Raw genomic sequence first — 21,621 nt, 5'->3', positions numbered from 1 at the left:
CAGTGAAGATAAAGCATTAGTCTGGCACCTGGGACATAGTTCATAATAAATGGTCGCAATGATTATTTTTCTCACTTAGCGAGGCAGTATTATGCTGGTGACCTGCTCGAGCCCTGAATCCTTGAGGTTTTCAAAGCTCCTCTCACTGCCCTGGGCTTTGGGTTGGGAGTGCACAAGAAGTGTAGTCCAGAAAACTCTAGAGTGCAATATGAAAAACTACCATTAATAACTAGGTAGGAGCAGGTACTGTACTTCACATAAAAATTTGATTTTGAATGCAATTTGTGATATTTCTTGGAGTGAGTTGGGAAGGGTTAGCCCAATGCGTCTGATGGATAATAGAGGTACAATAAATTTTAATTGGAAAGATTTCAGCAGAAGCGCCATGATGCACTGAAATACCGCATTGAATCGGGAAGTGTAAACTTGAGCCGAGGAGCAGGAACTGCAGCATCAGGACTGTTGTGGAAGCAGCAGTCCCACTGAACAAAAATTTTAAATTACCGTCAGGCAAAACCCCAAAAGCAACAGGCTCTATCAGCAGTGGCTGCAGTGCTGAAGCAGCAGGAAGTGGAAGATTGACTTTCTTCCCGACATCTGTATCTTCGTATGGATGATGACTGTCATCATCTTTGAACGTACAATGAGAATAAATGGAGTTAAAACTAGAAGTGATCCTAACGTTTATTTTTGCCACAATCATTCCTTCCTTTGGGAACTATTTCCTATCCTGTTTTGTTAATGCTTAAAAACCACCACCACTACCCTACATGGAATTATTTAAAGTGTTTTCCAATTCAGTTTAGTTTCCATTCAGAGCACTTAAACAGTATTTACAGTGTAAAAGCCCCAAGAGGTTTTGGTTTTTGTTTTAACAGCAAGTGGAAGTGTATTTAAAAAAGGAAAGAATGAAAAGAAACAGGAGTCAATGAGAGCAAATAAGAAGGAACTTGATCTAGATTGGAGGACCAAGGAACAAATCCCTGGGGGAGTGACGCTTGATCTGATAAGTAGGAGTTAAGTGGGCTGGAGGTGATGGTCGTGAGCATTTTAGATCAGGGATAAAACACTTGGAAGGGCTCTGGTGCCAGAGGGAGAGGCGAGAGCACTTCTGGAAAGTAAGGGGTAAGAGTCGTCAAGATAATGCATGTAGAAGCTGCAAAGCTTTGGGAAAGATCCTGTGCGGACCTAGAATAAGAGTAAGAAAGGCAAGTAGGTGTTTGGGATACCAGCAAGGCAAGGACCCCAAAACATGAGTAAAGTCGAGCTTTGATGAACTAACTAGAATCTGGCCATAAGAGCATTAAAATGAAGATGATGTAAACCGAGCGTATGTTAAATTTTGTGTCATTTAGAAGTTTTTATTTTGCATTACATGGGTGGAGGATATGGTTCGCCTAAACGGAATTTTTAGTGCTTAGGACTTTCAAAGGTCTTCAGCCTTAGGGATAATTCTAGTTAACTCCGGTTTCTTCGTTTTTACGATAATAAGCCAGGTCCAAAAGTGTTGTGATTGTCTTAGGTGCCCCAGGTAGGTAGTGGCAGATCTAGGCCTAAAATTCAGAACTTCTGACCTAGCACCCTCTCCCTTTTGAGAATGAAGTTACTGTAGAAAAATAAATCCAAGGTTATTAGGCTGGGGCTCTAGAAAAGGCCTGCCGGGAAGCTATTTGAGAACTAAATGCTCTGTAACAAAATGTAACCTCTAAATCGCAAGTGTGCGCCATGACGTTACCATGGTTACTACGAAGCCAATGGAATGAGGCGTACCTTCGTTCCTGCCGGAGGCACCCCGCCCCACGACCCGAAGGCCAATGATGTGCGTCGTAACAATGGTCTCCACAGGAAGGACCGCCCCTGAGCCAATGGTGTGCGTCGTTTCTATGGTTCCCAGCGGAAGGACGCCTTGGCGTCTCTGCGGCGAGCGCGGTTGCTATGACGCCCGGGACTCCTAAGGCACCTGCGGCGGGCCGCGGAGCGGCGGGGGAGCGGAGCGGCCCGGGGACCCTCGTCGCCTCTCCAAAAGACGATTTCCGGCCTGGTTCCAGAGTTTCCCGCCTCAGCCCCGAGGAGGGAAGCAGCTATTCTCCGCTCTTTTTCAGCGTTCCCGGTCTTTCACGCTTCTCTCCCCAGTATGGCCCGAAACGACTGGACGAGAGCCTCCTCTGGCTCGGCCTTCCGAGCCGCGGGTTGGAGGGATTCCGCCTGAAGAAGGACTCGCCCGTTGCCCGGGACCCAGCCGCCACAGGCATCTGGAATTAGGCTGCCGCTCCTATGGAGAGAGGGCTCAGAACGCCCCAGTTAGGTAGGCGGTCCTTCTCTCACTTTCCAGGCCAAGACTCACCCTTGCACAGACGGCGGCACCTGACGGTCCAGGCCGTTACAAGGTCCACGAGGCCACGGCTCCCCCGGTTTGAGGCCTGAGAACAAAGAACTGCCATTTTTGGCTTCCACTTTAATTCCCAATGAAGCTCTGGAGGCCCTTTGTATCCTCAACTTCAGACGTCATCAAGTCAGTTCCCTTCTGCTTTCAAGCTACAACCTCATCCACTTCTCTCATCACCCTGAGCACCAGTTTTCTCATCCTGCTCATTCCACAGCCATTTCACCTTTTCTCGTCCACGCTGCACGTTACTGAATGTCCGTTTGTCTCCACTACCTCTGTCATCTGTAGACCACCCCCTTTCGCTTTCCTGCTACAAATGCTTTGGGTCGCTAAGTATTTCACATTCTCCAGGCCTAGAATCATTTGGAAGATTTTCTCGGTTTCTCTGCACTATAGCGAGCTTTCTGTCTTGGGTAAACTAGAGACTTGAATGGAGAAGTGCACACTGGTAAATACAAGCAGTAAATTACTACCAGCCAAGTGTGGCTTGAAAATGGAGGGAAAAAAATCATAATGCATTTTTGGGCCAACCCTAGGCTTATATAAAGAAAGAAGATTGTTCCTTGCTTAAGTGAATACTGTGTTAGGCTTAAATTTTAGTGATGTGTTCATGCATGTGAAAAGATCATTCAGAATGATCATGTAACAGGATTTCAACTTTAAGCCCATATGAACCCAACACCTTGATACGATAGAATTTTCTGGAAAGGAGATGCTTGAAACAGTTCTTGTGTCTCCTCTTCATGTCAGTTTCTTAATCAGAAAACATTCTTTGTGCTGTGAGCCAAGAAACGAAAACAATGAGGAGGAATGATTGAAAATAAATATTTTTGGCAAGGCAGCAGCCTCAATAGTCCTAAAAAGACTGGAACAGAGGGCTTTAGAAATAGAATGAGTCATTTAGATCCAGTGCAATTGTATTTTAGCTTGGAAAACTAATTTGTCTGAAAGTATGTGTTCCTTGTTGAGTCTTACTGTTTCTTCTTCAGTAGTTTGAAGATATGCAAAGGGTACATTTTTAACAGATATTTCTGGGGCTAGAATGATTTGGATTTTTTATTTCTCAGGCCAATTACAGCCATTATTTGTGATGTCTCATGCTTCCAGCCAGGTCAAATTTCCAAATACTGAGAAATTCAGCTTTCTCTTCTATAATAGCTTAGAAAAGAAAAACTAATTCTACACCTTTTTCAATTTTTCCTGTTAAATGGAAACTGAATAAATTTTAATTCTTGAAAAAAGGGTCTGTTAGGTGCTATATTTTAAGGCACTTTCCTTTCCCCTCAATATATATTTATTGAAGAAACACCTTTCTGGCAACATTAACATAATTTAAAAAAATTATCCTCTCACACTAGCATAGTAGTTCTAAACCTGGGGAATGATTTTGCCCCCTTCCCCTCCCAAAGAGACACTTGGCAATGAATGGAGACATTTTCAGTTGTCCCAACTGGGCATCCAGTTGGTAGAAGCCAGGAATGCTGCTACACATCCTCCTATACTCGAACATCCGCCCACTACGAAGGATTAGCCAGCCCACAATGTGAATAGTGCCAAGGTTGAGAAACTCTGTCCTAACACGTCAACAGTTCATTTTTCTGTTCTATGTCAATCCTTGGTCACATGTGTATATCTTTATGTAGTTATAGTGTACATTTTGCCTTTCTTTTTCACTTTAATTTTATATTTTAAGCATTTAAACATTGCTACATTGTATTCAACTTTTTTAAAAAGTATTTTTCTCCTCATTTGAGAATTGAAAAGGAAGAAATTGTGTATACAAACATGGATCGTATTTAAGACCTCTGTAAGCTTTAAATTATATTTGTGTAGAACGAAGAAGCAAAGGTGAGAATGAAGAACTTGACTGGATATTTCAGTTTTCATGGCAATGCTATTTACTTTGTTCCCTCGTGTCACTGAAAGACCATGGGATTCAAAGCTCATCCTTTGTCAGAGCCAGGAGAGGTGCTGCAGCATGAGGTATGGTCCTGGCCCCTGCACTGTAGTGGGAGGGCGCCTGCTAGGAGAAGTAAGAACAAGTAGAAATGACTCTGCACCCATTCTCCTTGCCCTTTTCCCATTTGAAATTCTTTGTCTCTGTCTCAGCTTGTTTTGGCAGCGTTACCACCTCATTCTTTGTATCTAGAAGTTTTTGGAAGCCCCAGAACACTACAGGATGTGCTTTTTTCCTGAGAGTGGATTTTTAAGACACTCAATGGACATTTATTCAGTATCTACTTGGAGAGACTAGTATGCTTGTATGCTTTGTTATGTAGATAATTTTAGGCACAATTTAGATGGCAGCACATTTATAATTCAAAGAGTGGATTTATTTTATCTCAAGATTTGCTTTGTTAGAATTTTCAAGTTACTCAACCATTGAGTGCCAATAAATCCACTGGAAAAATGTTTGTGCTGGGATGTCATAGCAGAACAGGCAGAGGGGCCCAGATGTGCAAAGTCATGGAAATACAAGCTGCATGATGGGGATCAATAAGTATACTGGTGTGAAGGGCTTATATCAAGGTATGGCAGAAGATAAGACTAGAGAGACAGGCAGGAAGCAGATTGTGAAGAATCTCTGGTGCCCGCGAAGGTGTTTGAACTCTTCCTGAAAGCAATGGCCATGTTAAGCAGCAAGTGATTTGTATTCAGAAGGATCAGTCTGAGAGTTTTGTGGAGTAGAGATTGGATGAGGTCCAGCCTGGCAGCAGGGAAATCAGTTAAGGATGCTATTACACTAAACTGGGCAAATAGTGAGGAGAGACTAGACTAAGTCAGCAACCTTAGACATGGAGAGGGTGAATTAGAAAATGATAAAAGAGGTAGAATCTACAAATTCAGGAACTGATTGTGCATGAGAGTGGAATGAATAAGGAGAGGCCAAGGATGACTCCCAGGTTTCTGCCTTGGGAAACTATATCAATGGGGATTTTATTAACTGAAATATGGAAGGAGGAGTGGGAATACAGTAAGAGAAAGATGAGTGGATTGTTCAAGCTGAATTGTTCACTAGACAATTGGATATGCATTGGCCTTAGATAGTAGACTCATTTTATATTGCCTTCCTGGCCTGTATCCTCTCGTCTGGAACTTGTACCTCTCTGCCAATCCTTGCTTAAAGAGTAGGCTTTGGTGACCATATTTGTACCCCTGCTTCCAACCTATTCCAGCCACAACTCATTGACTGAGGATTATATAACTAACCTCGGAGAGGAGGGCACAATTCTTTGGGTGAGCAACAAATAAGTGTCTCTCATAAATTTGAACTAAGAGATAAAGAACAGAAATGACTTAATTGGAAAAGTCACATAGACTTAGGACTTGAATGGGTTTTCAGCCTTGCTGATGAGCAAGCAAAGAAAGTCTATCCATGTAGAGACTCAAGTTAATGAGGGGAGATTTGTAGGGAAACCCAGAGACGAAGGATCTCATAGGTCAGGGTAGACTAGTAATGGCTGTCCAGTTCCATATCCAATTCCAGTGTAGACATGTTTAGTTTGCAGCATAGTCCCTTGTGTCTTATTCTTTCAGTAACCCTCCTGTAGTGGTTGGAGTTGGTTGGCCGTGAGGGAGAGAAAGCTCAAAATAATAATGACTTGAAAAAAAAAATTTATTTCTCTCACATAAAAGTCATAAAAAGATGATAGGGCAGCATCTTGAAATTTTCAGGAGACTCAGATTTCATCTCTCGTGATAGTATATCATCCATGGCATGTGGCTTCCACCTCATGGTGTCCAGGATGGCTGCTCAGGCTTCAGCTATCTTGTCTGCATTCTAGCCAGTAAAAAGGAGGAAGAAGTGAGGAAGAGGGCATCCTTTTCCTATAAGGACACTTCCTAGAGATGGCACACAATTCCATTTACATCCCCTTGGTCAACGCTTGGTCGCATGGCTATATCTAGCAGTAAGGCAGATAGCCATGTGATCAGTCAAAAAATTGAATGTCTTATTTCTGTGGAAAAAGGAATGAATACATATCGAAAGACAACTGCCAGTCTCTGCCGTATGCACTTGTATTTGTTCTATCTTCAGTATTTCTGTTTCTTGCTAGTTTTTCTAGATAGATCTGGAGTTTAGCAGAAATAGATTACTATTTAATCCTCCTAACAACCCAATGAGGTAGGCATTACTATTATATCCATTTTATTTTGGGGAAATCAAAGCTTAAAGGATTTAGATGACTTGCCTAAGTCACACAGCTAGAAATTGGTGGAGCCAGGGTTAGAACCAAGGTATGTCAGGTTCCCATGTCCAAACCATTAATCACCATGATAGTGAGAGGGGCAGAGAGCCAAAGGCAGGTTCTTAGGAATGGCGACATTTGAAGGGTGTGGAAGAAGAAGAGCCCAGGAAGAACACAGAGAAGGAAAGGCTGGAGAGGTAAGAGTAAAAACAGGAGAAAGTGATATCACACAGCAGAGAAAGGAAGCACTTTCAAGAAAGGAGCAAACAGATATTGTAGAGAGATCATATATAAAAAGAACAGAAACATGTCAGTTGGATTTGGTATTTTGAGGGTCATTGTCAACTGAGTTTGAGTACAGTGGTAAGAGCAGAAGCCAAAATACAGTGGTTTGAGGGGTGAAAGACAAATTAGAAAGAGGATAATAACATGAGGGGGATATGGTGGCATCAAAGGAAGGTTATCTTTTATCTTTATTTTTAAGAACAGAAACATCTTGAGCTAAGGATAAGACATTAGTACTGAGGGAGCTAATGAGCTTACAGAAAAGAAAAAGCTTTCTTGAGGAAGCAATATGGAGTGGGATCTAGAACATAGGTAAAGGGATTAGCTTTGGTCAGGAGAATGGAAAGATCTTCCACTGAGAAAGGAAAGAGGACAGATGTCTAAAGATGAGGGTTAGTATGTTGGTGGTAGTGGAAGAAGCTGACATGATGATGACCTTAGTTTTACTAGTGCTGTGAGAGAAAAGGTGATCTGCCAGAAGAGGGGAGAGGTGAAATTTGGAGTTTGACAGGACAGGTGGAAGTTCCAAATAGTTGCTGAATGAAATGGTAACAGAAGCTGGCAAAGAATGCATAGAATGACTATGCAAGTAGAGAAACTTGGCTCAGGCTGCAGACCATGAATTTGTAGTGGCTCTAGTCTGCATGCTTGTTTTATTTTTGTCTACCAGCACTCAGCAAACTAAAATAGGTAAAGAATAGTCAAGTGGTTAAACTGTTCCAGAGCTGGGATTTTCAAGGAAGGTGGGACAAGGAGCAAGATAATTGGGGACATTGATGAGAGACTTGAAAGGATCAACAATTGGGTCCAGGCTTGAGGGGGACATAAGTGAAACCAAAGAGTATCTGGTAGTTTGAGAGGATGTAATGGTCCAGGGACTGGAGATCTCACTGTCATTGTAGAATAAATATAGTTTAAGAGAGCAACAACTTCACATCCATTAGTATGACTATTATTTCTGTTTTTATGGTACTTCCTCAAAAAGTTAAACACAGAATTATATATCCAGCAATTCCATCCCCAGGTATATAACCAAAACAATTGAAAGCAGGCATTCAGACAGATACTTGTACACCAGTATTCACAGTGGTGTTATTTGCAATAGTCAAAAGGTGGAACCAACCTAAACGTCCATCAACAGATGAATGGATAAACAAAATACATATGATGGAATATTATCCAACTTAAAAAGGAAGGAAATTCTGATACATGCTATAAAATGGATGAACCTTGAAGACATTATGCTGAGTGAAATAAGCCAGAAACAAAAGGACAAATATTGTATAATTCCCTCTATGAGGTACCTGAAACAGGCAGATTTATAGACAGAAAGTAGAGTAGAGATTACCAGTGGCTGGGCGAAGAGGGAAATGAGGAGCTATTGCTTACTGGGTACAGAGTTCATGTTTAGAGTAATGAAAAATTCTGAAAATGGATAGTGGTGGTGGTTGCACAACATTGTGAATATACTTAATGTCACTGAATTCTACACTTGAGAATGGTTAAAATGGTAAATTTTAGATTTCATATATTTACCACACATAAAAAGAAAGCAGGAAGTATGGAAGGTGGTGGTGAGAGTGGGACATTTGGAGTTTAGGATTGCAGGATTTCAGCAGTGGTTCAGGTTATGACAAGGGCTGGGATGTAGCCATGGGAATGGATGGCCGAGTAGAATGGAGATTAAAGATCACTGGCTTTGGGGGGTGGTCAAGTCTAGGAGCTCAGATGAGTCATGCACTTGGATATTGACCTGCAGCCTACACTGTCCTCCTGACCAGCAAGCCTCCTCTTCCTGTATCCCTGCTTACCCTCCGATGCCCCCAAATCTCCCAGAAGCCAAGGATCCAAAGGAATCCTTAATATCCCCCATCCCTTTTTCCTTTCAACTTCCTCCAACTTAAGGCTCCGCACCTACAACATGGGGGGATTATGCTACTCCCTGGGGGCAAGCAACCTACAGTACAAGAGTTGTAATAATTCAAACACTTATTTTCTAATTACAATCTCGTCAATTTGTCACAACAGTATTTAACATTTTGATGTCTTTGCTTCCAGTCTTTTCCTTGTGTGTCTGGTGTTCACATAGTTGTAATAATACTTTTGCATTCTGCTTTTTCTCTTATCATTATAACATAAGCATTTTTCCATATTGCCAAGTGGGCCTCCCAGGTTGCTATGTACTCCTAGTGTCTTGGGCTCTCTGATACACAGGACCAAAACCACGAGTAACTGAATAATGCTCAGAGACCTTCTAGGGAGAAGGAGGATATGAGTGGGGACCAGATGATGGGGGTGGGGGTGGGGGAGCACAAGAAGATTTATAGCTATAAGTCATGGGGAGGGCACATGGGGGTACAAAGATTCAGACCAGGGTCCTTTTTTCTTTCAGTATGAGTATCAGATGATAATTAAAATTCTATATATCATCCACTGAAACTGTTGATGTGAAAATGATGAGACTCTGGAAAACTTAGCAAGAAAGAAGAAAAATGAAAAAAATATAGTTTTGCTGTTAAAAAAACAAAAGTGAAGGTAATTATGTGGACTAGCTGCAGTAAAATAATAATTATGCTTATCACTATAATTCTGGTCAGATTAACTTCATTAAAAGTTGTTTGATTATAACAGAGAGTCTTATTCATAGTTAATGGTTCTAGTAACACAGATATCACTTCATCAGTCAGCAGACATTTCTTTCACCTACCGGGTAGTGCAAGTTGACTACGTTCAACTTAAAAAAATTAAAGATAGTATTGATGTCAGTCTTAGATCAAGAAGTTCAGAAGAAAGCTGCATGACTTAGAAGTCAACAAAAATTATAATACACATTCTGTGAGCGAAATAACTCCTTGATAGTACCAAATTAGTGGGCTCTCTACCTTCCAGAGGAGTCCTTTTATTTCTAAATATTCAGTAGAAGGAACAAAAGCTTTTTTTGAATTTATAACATTGCAAGGGGCCTTTGGGAGATTTTCAGGTTATTAAATTGTAAGCTTAAGAACTAGGCAGACAGGAAAGCTTGTATTTTTTAAAACACTCTACCATACATTTGCATTATATATATCGTGTCGTTTCTTATTATAAAAGCTGTTCAAAGCTTTAATTTTTTTTGTAAGCTATTTTTTGTAAGTGTTCTTTGTAACTGGATACATAACCACTAGTTAATAGGGAAACTAAACTATACTTTTTAGAGAATCTAATTCTAGGCATATATGCATATCAGATTTCTTGTGCGCTCAGTTGTGTGTGTATGTGTGTACGTATGCATATGCTTATCTCTTCTATCAAGGGAAAAGTTCAGTTCAAAGACGTACTTCACCATCTCAAGAAAGAAGGGATTGAACCCCTTGCTACTGCAGAAGAACAACTGTCTTTTATCTGGTGCTTATTCTAGCACGATGAAGACAGGCTGAGGGCTGCTACCAGAAATCTAGAAGAGCTTTCGGTGAAGCACATGGAAGAAATGAAAGAAGTAAGACTAAAAATATAAAGTTTTAAGATATCTGTGGCTTTGTTCATTGTCTTTTATTAAATTAGCACATTAAAAACCAACATTTGAATTTCATCCACTAACCAAACTATAATGGGGTGAAAGAGATAAATGTCATTAGTTTGAAAATATTTGTAATAAATTATAAATCATTTTAAAAAACCCCAACATTTGAATATCACTGTATAGTCTGCAAAGCATTCACATGTACATTTTTTTTCATGAAATATATCGACAGTCTATATTGGTTTCCAATAGAGTACGTATACAGGAGGTTGCCCAGAGATGATTAGTTGAATATCCAAATAGGTCTGCTCAATGTGGCTTTCATTATCTTGATAAATTCCTCCTTGTCTCAATAACTGACCCTCTGGCTGACTCTCTTGCTTGTCAGCTTAGAAACCTGATTAGTCAGCTTACTGTGAGTGGGTCTGCTTCTCAAAGGGGGGCTTGTATTAACTAAACTCACAGAGAAGTTTATAGAAAAATAGACATCGACTTAGTAACTGACGATAAAAAATATAATTGCCAGAGGAATCATTCACATATGTCCTGTGGCTAATGCATTCTCTCCCTACAGGTGCACTGCATGGGAAGCCAAATTTTAATCAGATGTTTACTTGGTGAACAAATGATTCTAAATTTTTATAGCACTGGCTAAGATAGCCAGATTTTCACAATAGGGCTATCTATACCTGCCCTTGTTTCTGGACGTGTTGTATCTAGGACCAGGGTACCTGGCCCTTAGATGGGTAGATAATGGCAATTTTTTACTCTTATCTCTTTGTGATATTTCCAGTACTAATCAACCTACTTTCTTATATATTCTCAGTTTAAATGAGTTAATTCTCTCAGGTTGCTTGGGAATCGCTCTGCTGAGTTTCCAGATCTCAGTCCAGATAGATAACTTGATTTTTAAATTTACCTCTTAGAGGGCAATCTGATTTCCAAACTCTTAAAGAGGAATGCAGCTTCTTTAGAACATAAGCAGTGTAGCATAAGAGACTGTGAACTTTAACGTTGGGCAGATGGGGGTGAAAAAATGCCATTAGCACTATCTCTCTGTATAACCTTGGGCAAGTAACTTATTTGAGCTTGAAATTCCTCATCTGTAAGATGGGGATAATAATAGTTTCTTGAAAGAGATTTGTGAGGTTTACACAAGGCAATGTGTATAAAACATTTTACACATGTACTTGGTACCTAATAAGTAGTCAATAAATTGTAGCTATTATTATTAGAAATAGGTACTACTGTTCCTGCCATTTTAAAGAGGAGGAAACTGAAATTTACCAGGAAGTTATAAAGTTGGACTGCAGTCCTGTGTTTCTTCTACTATACCATTCAGCTTTTTGTTCATTTTCTGAGGAGTTGTACAGTAGGCTTCAAAACAATTCAGCAATATGCAGTTCAGTTATTTTGGTAGTCTAATTCTAAGCAATTTGGCACAGTAAGAGCTCAGTCTCAGATTCTGGCCCACCCGAGTGTGAAGTGTGGCTCCTCCCCTTATGCCTTGTGTGACAAGACAAGTCCCTTCGCCTGTCTCAGCCTGCTTCCTCACCTTCAAAGTGGGAGGATAACAGTCTCAAGGGTTGTGGTGAAAGTTAAATATTTGATGTCCCTAACATAGTGCCTGGAGCACATAGCTAGCTCTCAATCTATTTTTATTAGCCACATAAAAGTGAGGCTGTCGTATTAACCAGAAACTTTTGAAAGAATACCCAATAATATAATACAATCTCCTATTAACATTTCAGACATTTTAATCATCAGTTTTGGCATAGGTGTATAAACATAATTATTGTTTAGATTTTTCTCTGTTCATGGGTATCATGACCATATTTCCTAAGCTGTAGATAAGGAGATTTGATTTGAAAACTGATATATTAATGGAAAAAGTATTAAAAATTGTGGCTGTCTCATGAAATTTGTGTTATGTGTCATCATATCTATGGGAAACAATGTCTGAAAACAGAAAACAGCTGGAAGAAAGTTTAGAGAGAGAGACCCACACTTAAGGAAAGCTGAGTTTTCTGTTTATTTCTCAGACTACAGACATGATAATATGGTGATCTCTTAATGGCTCTGTCACTTAATAGAGTTTTAATGTGAGTTAAAATATGCACCATGGACTAAAAGTAAGAAAATATATTATTTTCTTTTTAGGTGGAAAATTGTGCAAACCATGTCTGTAACTTAACAGAAGAAAGAGAAGGATTTTCTAGTGGTTATGAAAAGGAAAATGAACAGCTTAGACATGAGTTTAAAGAGCTCCAAGTCAAACAGGATAACTTTTCTCATTGTAAAAATGTAAATTTAATTTTTTTCTGATTCTAAAAATTAACATGTGACAGTTATAGAAAATTTGGGAAGGGAAAAAATTGCTATATATCCTCCACCCCAAGAAAAGTACTTGTAGTGTTTTAGGTGTATTTTTTGCCTGTCTTTTTGAAGTATATGTTCTGAAATACTGTGAAACATGTGTGCAAGGGTGCGGAATGGTTATTTCCATCAATGTCTGTTGTAGCACTTACCACGCTGTGTCATAATTACCTGTGTCAGTTCCTCTGGGGCAGAGAGTATGTCCTAGTCTTAGTGGTTTCTGAGTTCCCCACAACACCTGCCTTGTAAAGTACCTAGTGTATTAAGGACTCAGGAAATATTTATTAAGTACTACAAAGCTATAAGAGAAGATACAGATAGGACCCCTTTATAATATTCTACTTTGCTTAGCTCCACAAATTAGATATTATTATATGCAGCCAATGATTATTTATATTTACTGTATGTTTCTTAATTGCTCAGCATTTTTCTTGCAGTTCAGATACTCTATTTGGGATCATTTTCCTTTTAGAACTTCCTTTCACGAGGGTCTGTTGATGGAAAAGTTTTCTTCTTTATTTTGAATCTTAGATGCAGAGAAGGTTGAGTTAATCATAGGACATACTTCACGTATTTCTACACTTTTTTTTTTTTGAGGAAGATTAGCCCTGAGCTAACATCTGCCGCCAATCCTCCTCTTTTTGCTGAGGAAGACTGGCCCTGAGCTAACATCCGTGCCCATCTTCTTCTAGTTTATATGTGGGACACCTACCACCGCATGGCTTGCCAAGCGGTGTCGTGTCCGCACCCAGGATATGAACCGGCGAACCCCAGGCCACTGAAGCAGAACATGCGCACTTAACCACTGCGCCACTAGGCCAGCCCTATTTCTACACTCTTGTTTTTGTTTGTTCTTTCTTTCTTGTTTTCCACTGGATATATTGAGTTTTCTTCTGCTGGTTTAAAAGTTTGCTTTCTATATTTGTTCATATAGTGGTTACATTTTAAGAGTTTTCTCTATTTTTTTCTGTCATTTTTAGTTATTCTCAGGAGGAGGGTTGTTCAGGGCTTTAATCTGCCAAACTACAAGAAACAAGATGCTGTATGTCCTGCCTCCAACACCAATTAGCTGGTGAAGGACTGGTGAATAGGGCAGTGGTGTCATTATCACGTGGAAGTTCATGTACAGTTCTCCTAGCATGTTAATGATTTGGGCTACCAGCAAGCCTTGAAGTTTAGACACAAGCCCATTCATTCCGCATTCTTCTTCTGGGCTCAGTTTGGCCACATTTTGCCTCAGAAGTGCTTATTGCAAAGATATCCCTAATCCTTGTACATTTTGCCTTTGTTTCCATAACTCTGCAGACTCCTGCTCACCTGTACAGCAAGCTTGATTTTTTTCTAAATAAAGGATAAAATCCTCTATTTACTATAGTATTATTTTATTTTTTAAGAACTTGCTCTTTAAATATACCTGTATAATTATTAGAATTGTCATTATCTGTTGTAGCACTCTACACAATGACAAAGGTTTTGAGTACTCTACACCAATCTGTTTGTTCGATAAGCTCTACTATTCTTAGTGAGCAATTTTGCAAAATACGAGGTTTTCTTTATTAGAAACACATATGTCAATCACATCAGAATGCTCATGTAACTAAAGGATATCTTTTGAAGGTAGAGCTAACATGATTTGATAATAGGTTTAATGTTGGGTGGGAGAAAAGCAGAGAAGTCACTGGTGACCCAAAGTGTTTTGGCCTGAGCAGTTAGAATAGTGGAGTTCCTAACTGCTCAGACGGGGGAGACTGTGGGAGGTCCCTTTGGGGGAGATAGTAAAGAGTTGGCTTTTGGACATGTAAATTTTGAGGTGTATATTAGACATCCAAGTGGAAATGTCAAGTAGGCAATTGTGTGTGTATCTGGAATGCAGCAGTAAAGATGTAAATTTGAGAGTCATCAGCATAGAGCTAATACCTACAGGCTTGAAACCAAAGGAGATAACATAGGAAGTGAAAAGAAGAAAAAAAGATTCAGAGCTGAGTCATTCTAGTGTTTAGAGGTTGGAAAGGTGAGAAATCAGCAAAGGAGTGTGAGGAGTGGCAAGTGAGGGAGGAGGAAAACCAGCAGGGTGTGGTGTCCCAGAAGAGAAATAAAGAAAGTGTTTTAGGAAGAGGATGGGAACAACTGGGTCGGACACCTCTGCGGGGCTGTGTGCAATGAGGACACATCACTGACCATTGGATTTGGTCACACGGAGGTCATCAGTGACTTTGAGGAGAGCTGTTTCTGTGTGGTGGTGGATATGAAAGCCTGACTGGAGTGAATTCAGGAAAGTGTGGTAGGAGAGGAGGAGGGGGCATGGCTGTGGTTGACCCTTTCTTGAATTGTGCTGTAAAGGGGGATGAAGAAATGATGCAGAAGCTGGAGGGAGATATGAGGTTGAAGGAAGGTCTTTTGGTGTTGTTTTCGCCATTGTTATTTTTAATGGGAGATATTATAGCATGTCGCTAAGATGAGTACAATGCTTAGTTGGGAAGAAAGCTTGAGGAGGCAATAGAGAGAGCAATCAGTTGGCAAGAGTGTTGTCTTTGAGGTAAGAAGGAGTGGGATCCAGTGCACAGGGGAGGGCCTGGCCTTAGGAGCAAGGGTAGTTTGTTAAATCTCACGAGAGGGAAGAGTATGTGGGAACTGGCACATTTGGCAAGCGGAACTTGTGGAAGTTCTCTTCAGAGTGCCCTCTTTCCTCAGTGAAATCAGAAGCAGGGTGTTCAGCCGAGAGTGAGGATGGGGAAGATGTTGGAGGCTCGAGGAGAGAGAGGAATGAAGTAGTGATCTAGATCTCTGCACAATGAGAGGTGACCAAGGAAATGAAGGAGGATGGCTAGGCAGCAACAAGGGCCCACTTCAGTCAGCACTGGCTGTGCAGTTTTCTCCAGCCACGTTCATTTTCTGAAGTGAAGTGCAGAGGAGGTGAAGAGTTGAATTTAAACAGATTGGAGTTTTGCCAACCAAGTATAATGGAAGAAAAGAGGGGCAAGGGAGTTGTGAATGTTTTTAAGGGAGCAAGTATAATCATAGATTATAGACTCTAAGCTCGATAAGAAAATAAATGAGAACAGGAGCGGGTAAGGAACATTGAAAAGTGTTTAAAATCAATAGATTATAGATTCCAGTATGGTCGAAAACTTGTTGAAATTGAGCTACTAGAAGTACATGGAGAGGGATGATGCGGCCATAGGATGCCTGAAACTGAGACTGAGGAGAGGCTACAGTTATTGCCAATGACGAGGGCTAGGGAATTACTATGGAGTAGGTGGCTGAGATGGGGTAGGGGACCAGATCTTTGGAAGTTAGCTGGTGAAGGGACTGAGAAGCCAGGGCGCTAGAATAATTATCTCCCTGAATATTGAAATCACCAAGAACTTTGGCAGGATTAGTTGAGTGACCCTGTATAGGTTTTTTGTCTTCTTGGTACCTGAGTCCTCATCTCATAAAAGGGATAATCATGGTTCCTACCTCACTGGGTTGTTGTAAGGATCAAATGAGATAAATTTATCTCAAATGCTTCGTACAATACCCGCTGCATAGGAAGCAGTTAATAAAACAACAAAGTTTAAAGTTATGCAAGAAAAAATTTTAACCTTATGAAAGTAGTAATAATATCTACTGCTTTTGAGAACGTTTTCACACTACTAATTTTGAAAGTTTGCAAACACCCTGGAGAGATGGGGAGAAGAGTGATAGTATCGGTATAGCTTACTTTTTAAAATTAATTTGTTATCTAATTAAGAACTCTTTTAACATCTTATAGAACAATCATTTGCCTGTATGTCTTTTAAAAGTTTTATTTCTGTTATTTCTTCCCAACAGAGGCAAAAATAAAGGAGGTTGAAGAAATGTTGTATCAAGAAGGCTTATCTGATATAGCTCTGAGCAGCCCCAGTGAACAGACTGCGTACTTACTGGTGGAAAGAAGTGCACTCTTGAGGAAACTGGAACTTGGGGGCCCCAAGGCAGAGTCACAAAGATGTATGAGCAGTAACCTACTGAAAGAATTTCCCCAGGTATTCCAAAATTAACTAGATAATTGAATAAGAGGCAGGCCAGTTTTTAAATGCATTTGTTCATTTAATCATTCATTCATTCAAATATCAGAAAGCCAGTGTAACAGTGCTTAACAACACAGGCTTTGGGTTTGGATGGACTTCCTCTGCCACTTGTTAGCACTATGTCCTTCAGCAAGGTAGTTAACTTCTGTGAGCCTTGATTTCCACATCTATAAAATCTGGGATCAACTTAACTAAACCAAAAGATGATCATGAAAATGAAATAATGTATATAAAGCTCTAGAACAGTACCTCACACTTTAATTAGCATGATTGTTTTTATTTATTGGGAACTTACCACATACCAAGCTTGTGCTAGTGGATGTAGAAATGAAGTCAGATTAGACATGATCTGGTCTTGCAAGAAACTTACAGGCTAATAAAGGAAAGAAATAAACCAGCGGTTATAGTTCAGTTTCAGTGTGGAAAGTTCTATGATGAGGGAAACTCGGGGGAGGGGCTAAGTCAGGATGGGTAGAAAAGACTTACAGAAGACGTGATCTTGAGTAGTAGTTTGAAAGCTGAGTAGGTGTTAGCTAGATGAAAAAGCTGGGAAAGGCATTCCTGGCAGAGGAAACAGTGTACAATACATAGTGGTTCATGTGAGTGAGTACTGAGAAATGTGGCTGGAGATATTTTCAGGAACTATGTCATGGTGAGACTCATATGCTAAGCTAAAGAGTTTGGACTGAGCACCCAGCAATGTTCCTGGACCATACTAGAGGCATAAAAATATTTTGAATGTACAAATGATTGACTTTGATATAGAAGGTCTGGAGAGTCACTGAATGATTTTAAGAGGAGAGTAACATGATCTGATTGGTATTCTAGAAAAATCAGTCTGGTCACAGTAGAAGGATGGATTGGATAGGGGCCAGACTGGAAACAAGCATTTCAGGGGATTATATAGTAAGTAATTAAAGAATGAGAACCAAAAACAAGGCTCAGAGTGTAAACAGAGAAAGGAAGATGAACTAAGGAGTTGTGAAGGAGATGGAATCTATAAAACAAACTGGACATTGTGGGGTGAAGTCTTGGATGACTCTAAGGCTGTCTATGCAGTCACTGTTAGGTCATAGTTTTGCCACTAACAAAAAAAATTAAAACAGATTCAAGAAAGATTTTTTATTAGAAAATGTAACTCTTAAAATTTCTGTGGCGTCCTCAGTTATATTTTGAGCTAATTTACCTGAGAATAAAGTAATCAGCAGAGTCACTTTTCTTGTAGAAACTGACACGCTGACTCTAAAATTGATTTGGAAAGACAAAGGACCTAGAATAGCCAAAACAACTTTGAAAAAGGAAAACAGAGTTGGAAGATACACACTTCCTGTTTTCAAGACTTACTGTAGAGCTGCACTAATCAAGAAAGCGTAGTATTGGTGTAAAGATAGATGTACAGATCAATGGAACAGAATAAAGAATCCAGAAATAGGCCCACACCTATATAGTCAATTGATTTTTAACAAGGGTGCCAAGGTCATTCAATGGGAAAAATATAACCTTTTCAACAAATTATGCTGGAACAATTGGATAGACATATGCAAAAAAACCCAGAAACACCCCAAAACCCTCAGCTCTGTTGAAATTCCCTTCCCCACTGATGAAGGAAAATTTCCTTATCCTAAATACTAAGAGATGGCTGAACACATGACACCCAACACTGAACAGAGATAATATTGTTAGTTTATTAGCAACATATGCTCACAGCCCAGAGGAGGAGGATACTGCCTACCATGCAGGGCCAGAAGGGGTTGTACTCAGGAATAGTTGAACTCATAGGGGCTATAGGAGGCAGACCTTGTAGTAACAGTAGGGTGAGGTGCCCCCTGGTTCCCATGGGAGGATATAAATGGCTTGGTCGAAAAATTCCACAGGCTGGCAGGGATATGAAACCCATTAGACTGAGGACTGAGTGGAGTACAGCTGGCCTGGCTGATAGGGAACTAGCTGGGTGGGGAATCTTTCCTGTTGGATGGGGGCATATCTGTCAAGAGCAGGGCAATTCATGATTAGGCCTTTGTGCACTGTGAGGCTCAAGGATGTTAAGGCAGCACATGAAATTTTAGGCCTTACGATACACTTATCTAACGCCGTATGCAAAAATTAACTCAAAATTGTTCATAAATCATGTGGGAGATAAAATTCATAGAAGAAAAAATGGCTCATAGATCATGTAGGAGATAAAATTCACAGAAGAAAATCTTAGTGATCTTGGATTTGGCAAGATTTTCATAAGACAGGAAAAACACAAAGTATAAAAGAAAATAATAAATCGAACTTCATAAAAATTCAGATCATTTGTTCTTCAAAAGACACTGTTGCGAAAATGAAAGAGCAAGCCATAGACTGGGAGGCAATATTTAAAAAAAAATCCAGCAAAAGCTTCACACCTAAATATATAAATAACTTTTATAACTCAATAATAATAACATATACGACCCAGTTAAAAATGGATAAAAGATTTAGACACTGTACCAAAGAAGATAGACAAATGGCAAATAAATACATGAAAAGATTCTTAACTTCATTTACCATTAGGAAAACACAAATTAAAAATCACAATGAGGTACCACTATATATGTACTGGAATGGCTAAAATTATAAAGACTTAACCATATCAAGTGTTGGTGAGAATGAGAAGCAACTAGAATTCTCATATTCTACTGATGGAAGTGTAAAATGATCCAACCACTTTGGAAACTAGTTTGGCATTTTCTTAAAAAGTTAAATATATACTTGTACAACCCTGCCATTCCACTCCTAGGAATATGCTCAAGAGAAATGAAAGTGTGTGCCCACATAAACACTTATACATGTTATAGCAACTTTAATTGTAATTGCCTCAAACTAGAATTAACAGAAATGTTTATCAACAGGTAACTGTATAGATCTATACAATGGAATATTACTTTTAGTAATAAAAAAGAATGAACATTCCGCAAAATGGATAAATCTCAAAATAACTATCTGAGTGAAATAAGCCAGACAAGAAAGAGTACATAGTCTATGATTTCATTTATATAAAGTAGTAGAAAATGCAAACTACTGTCTAGTAATAGAAACGGATCAGTGGTTGCCTGGGGACAGTGATGGGGGAGGAACGGATTATAAGGAAGCAAAGGAAACTCTTGGGGGTGGTAGATATTTTCATGACCTTGATCGTGGTGTTAGTTTCATGGATGTTTATGTAACCAAAAAAATTGTTCACTGTAAATATGTGCAGCTTATTGTATGTCAATTATACCTTTAAAAAGCTTTTAAAAAAGATTTTCCAAAGACGGTCTTGTTATTATGAAATGTAGCTTGTAAAAATTCCGTTGCCTCCCTAGTTATATTTTGCATAGGCGAATATTGAACTCACCTGTGCATAAAGTAGTTGAAAGAGTCATTCCAACTGAAATGGAGCCACATATGATGACTTGGAAGCCCAAGGAATTTTGCAAGTCCTGATCTACATGCTAATTACATTCTACTTTGTTTTTATTTTGTTGGTTTTCTAACTTAATATAGGCATGTAGTAAAAAAAAGAGTCAAGCAATATAAAATTGAATAAAAAGTGAGTTATTTTCTCACCCCAAATCCTCAGGTCCAGACTCCTAAGCTACCACTGCCAATAATTTTTTATTTATCCTTCCAGAAAATTTCCATCATTTAAAATACAAATTATATTCCATTATGCATATTGTTTTCACTTTGTAAACAGTGCATATAGATTTACCTTAGTCTTTTTGACAACTTATATATTCTCTTGAATGGACGTATCACAATTTATTTAACCACTTTATTGTTGGATGACAGAGGGTGAAGGGATGACATTTAATGCCAGGAATAATCAAAGATTTAAAAAAACATTTTATTATGGAATATCATAATGTATATGCAGAAAAATGATAAAACTTAAAAGTACAGTTTAACAAATAGTTATAGAGCATACACCCATGTAACCACTGGCCTTGTTAACAATACAGCATTGCCAACTCCCTGGAAGCCTCCTTTTCCGATCATCACCTCCCTTCTCCTCACCAAGGAATGCAAACCTAAATAATATGTACAGTAGTTTAATTTTGCCTATTTTTGAACATTATATACAATCAACTTTGGGAATTGCTTTTTTGTGAAACATTATTTTTGTGTTATTTATCTTTTAAAAATTTTGCGTGTGTGCTTTTTTTTTTTGGTGAGGAGGATTGGCCCTGAGCCAACATCTGTTGCCAATCTTCCTCTTTTTTTCCCTCCCCAAAGCACCAGTACATAGTTGTATATCCTAATTGTAAGTCCTTCTAGTTCTTCTATGTGGGATGCTGCCACAGTGTGGCTTGATGAGTGGTGTGCAGGTTTGTGCCCAGGATCCGAACTGGTGAACCTCAGGTCACTGAAGCAGAGCATGCAAACTTAACCACTCAGCCATGGGGCCAGCCCCTGTATTATTTGTCTTTAATCAACTTGTCATTGCTATATATTATTCCATTGTGTGAATATATGACCTGACACTATCCATTCTATGTTAATTTGGGTTGTTTCCAATTTATACCTATTATGAATGTACTATAGTTTATCAATTATGCTGCTGTGAGTATTCTTACAAATGTGCATGCATCATGTAGGATATATACCTAGGAGTAGATTTAGGGAAGTGTAGAGTATGTAGATCTTCAGCTTTACCAGATATTGTCAAACTGTCTTTTTAAGTAGTTGTACCAATTTATAGTGGCACCCATAGTGTGTGAGATGTGCTCCTCATCAATACTTGATATTGTCGATCTTTTATGTTTTTGCTAAACTATTGGATGCATAATGATATCTTGCGTTGGTTTTAATTAGTATTTCCCTGAT

At 39.3% G+C, this 21,621-nt stretch overlaps 1 protein-coding gene across 15 annotated transcripts in view; it reads left to right on the top strand.

Moving 5' to 3' along the window:
* Positions 1-1,913: 1,913 nt before the first annotated feature.
* Positions 1,914-21,621, top strand: part of CCDC30 (coiled-coil domain containing 30) — a 139,145-nt gene continuing 119,437 nt past the window's right edge. For 5 of the 15 annotated variants that reach the window (XM_070609981.1, XM_070609980.1, XM_070609979.1 and 2 more), the window contains exons 1-5: positions 1,983-2,512; positions 9,254-9,396; positions 10,154-10,336; positions 12,521-12,642; positions 16,551-16,743. In XM_070609981.1, the coding sequence (XP_070466082.1) occupies positions 10,319-10,336; positions 12,521-12,642; positions 16,551-16,743 (333 nt within the window). In that variant the 5' untranslated portion in view covers positions 1,983-2,512; positions 9,254-9,396; positions 10,154-10,318. Of the gene's footprint in view, positions 2,513-9,253; positions 9,397-10,153; positions 10,337-12,520; positions 12,643-16,549; positions 16,744-21,621 lie in introns of those variants that run through there. The other 10 variants (XM_070609970.1, XM_070609972.1, XM_070609969.1 and 7 more) reach the window with 10 other exon arrangements.

The sequence above is a fragment of the Equus przewalskii genome, chromosome 2 (assembly GCF_037783145.1).
Source record: "Equus przewalskii isolate Varuska chromosome 2, EquPr2, whole genome shotgun sequence".
In the NCBI taxonomy this organism is placed as follows: Eukaryota; Metazoa; Chordata; class Mammalia; order Perissodactyla; family Equidae; genus Equus; species Equus przewalskii.
This window is presented reverse-complemented; position numbering and strand designations above follow the sequence as displayed.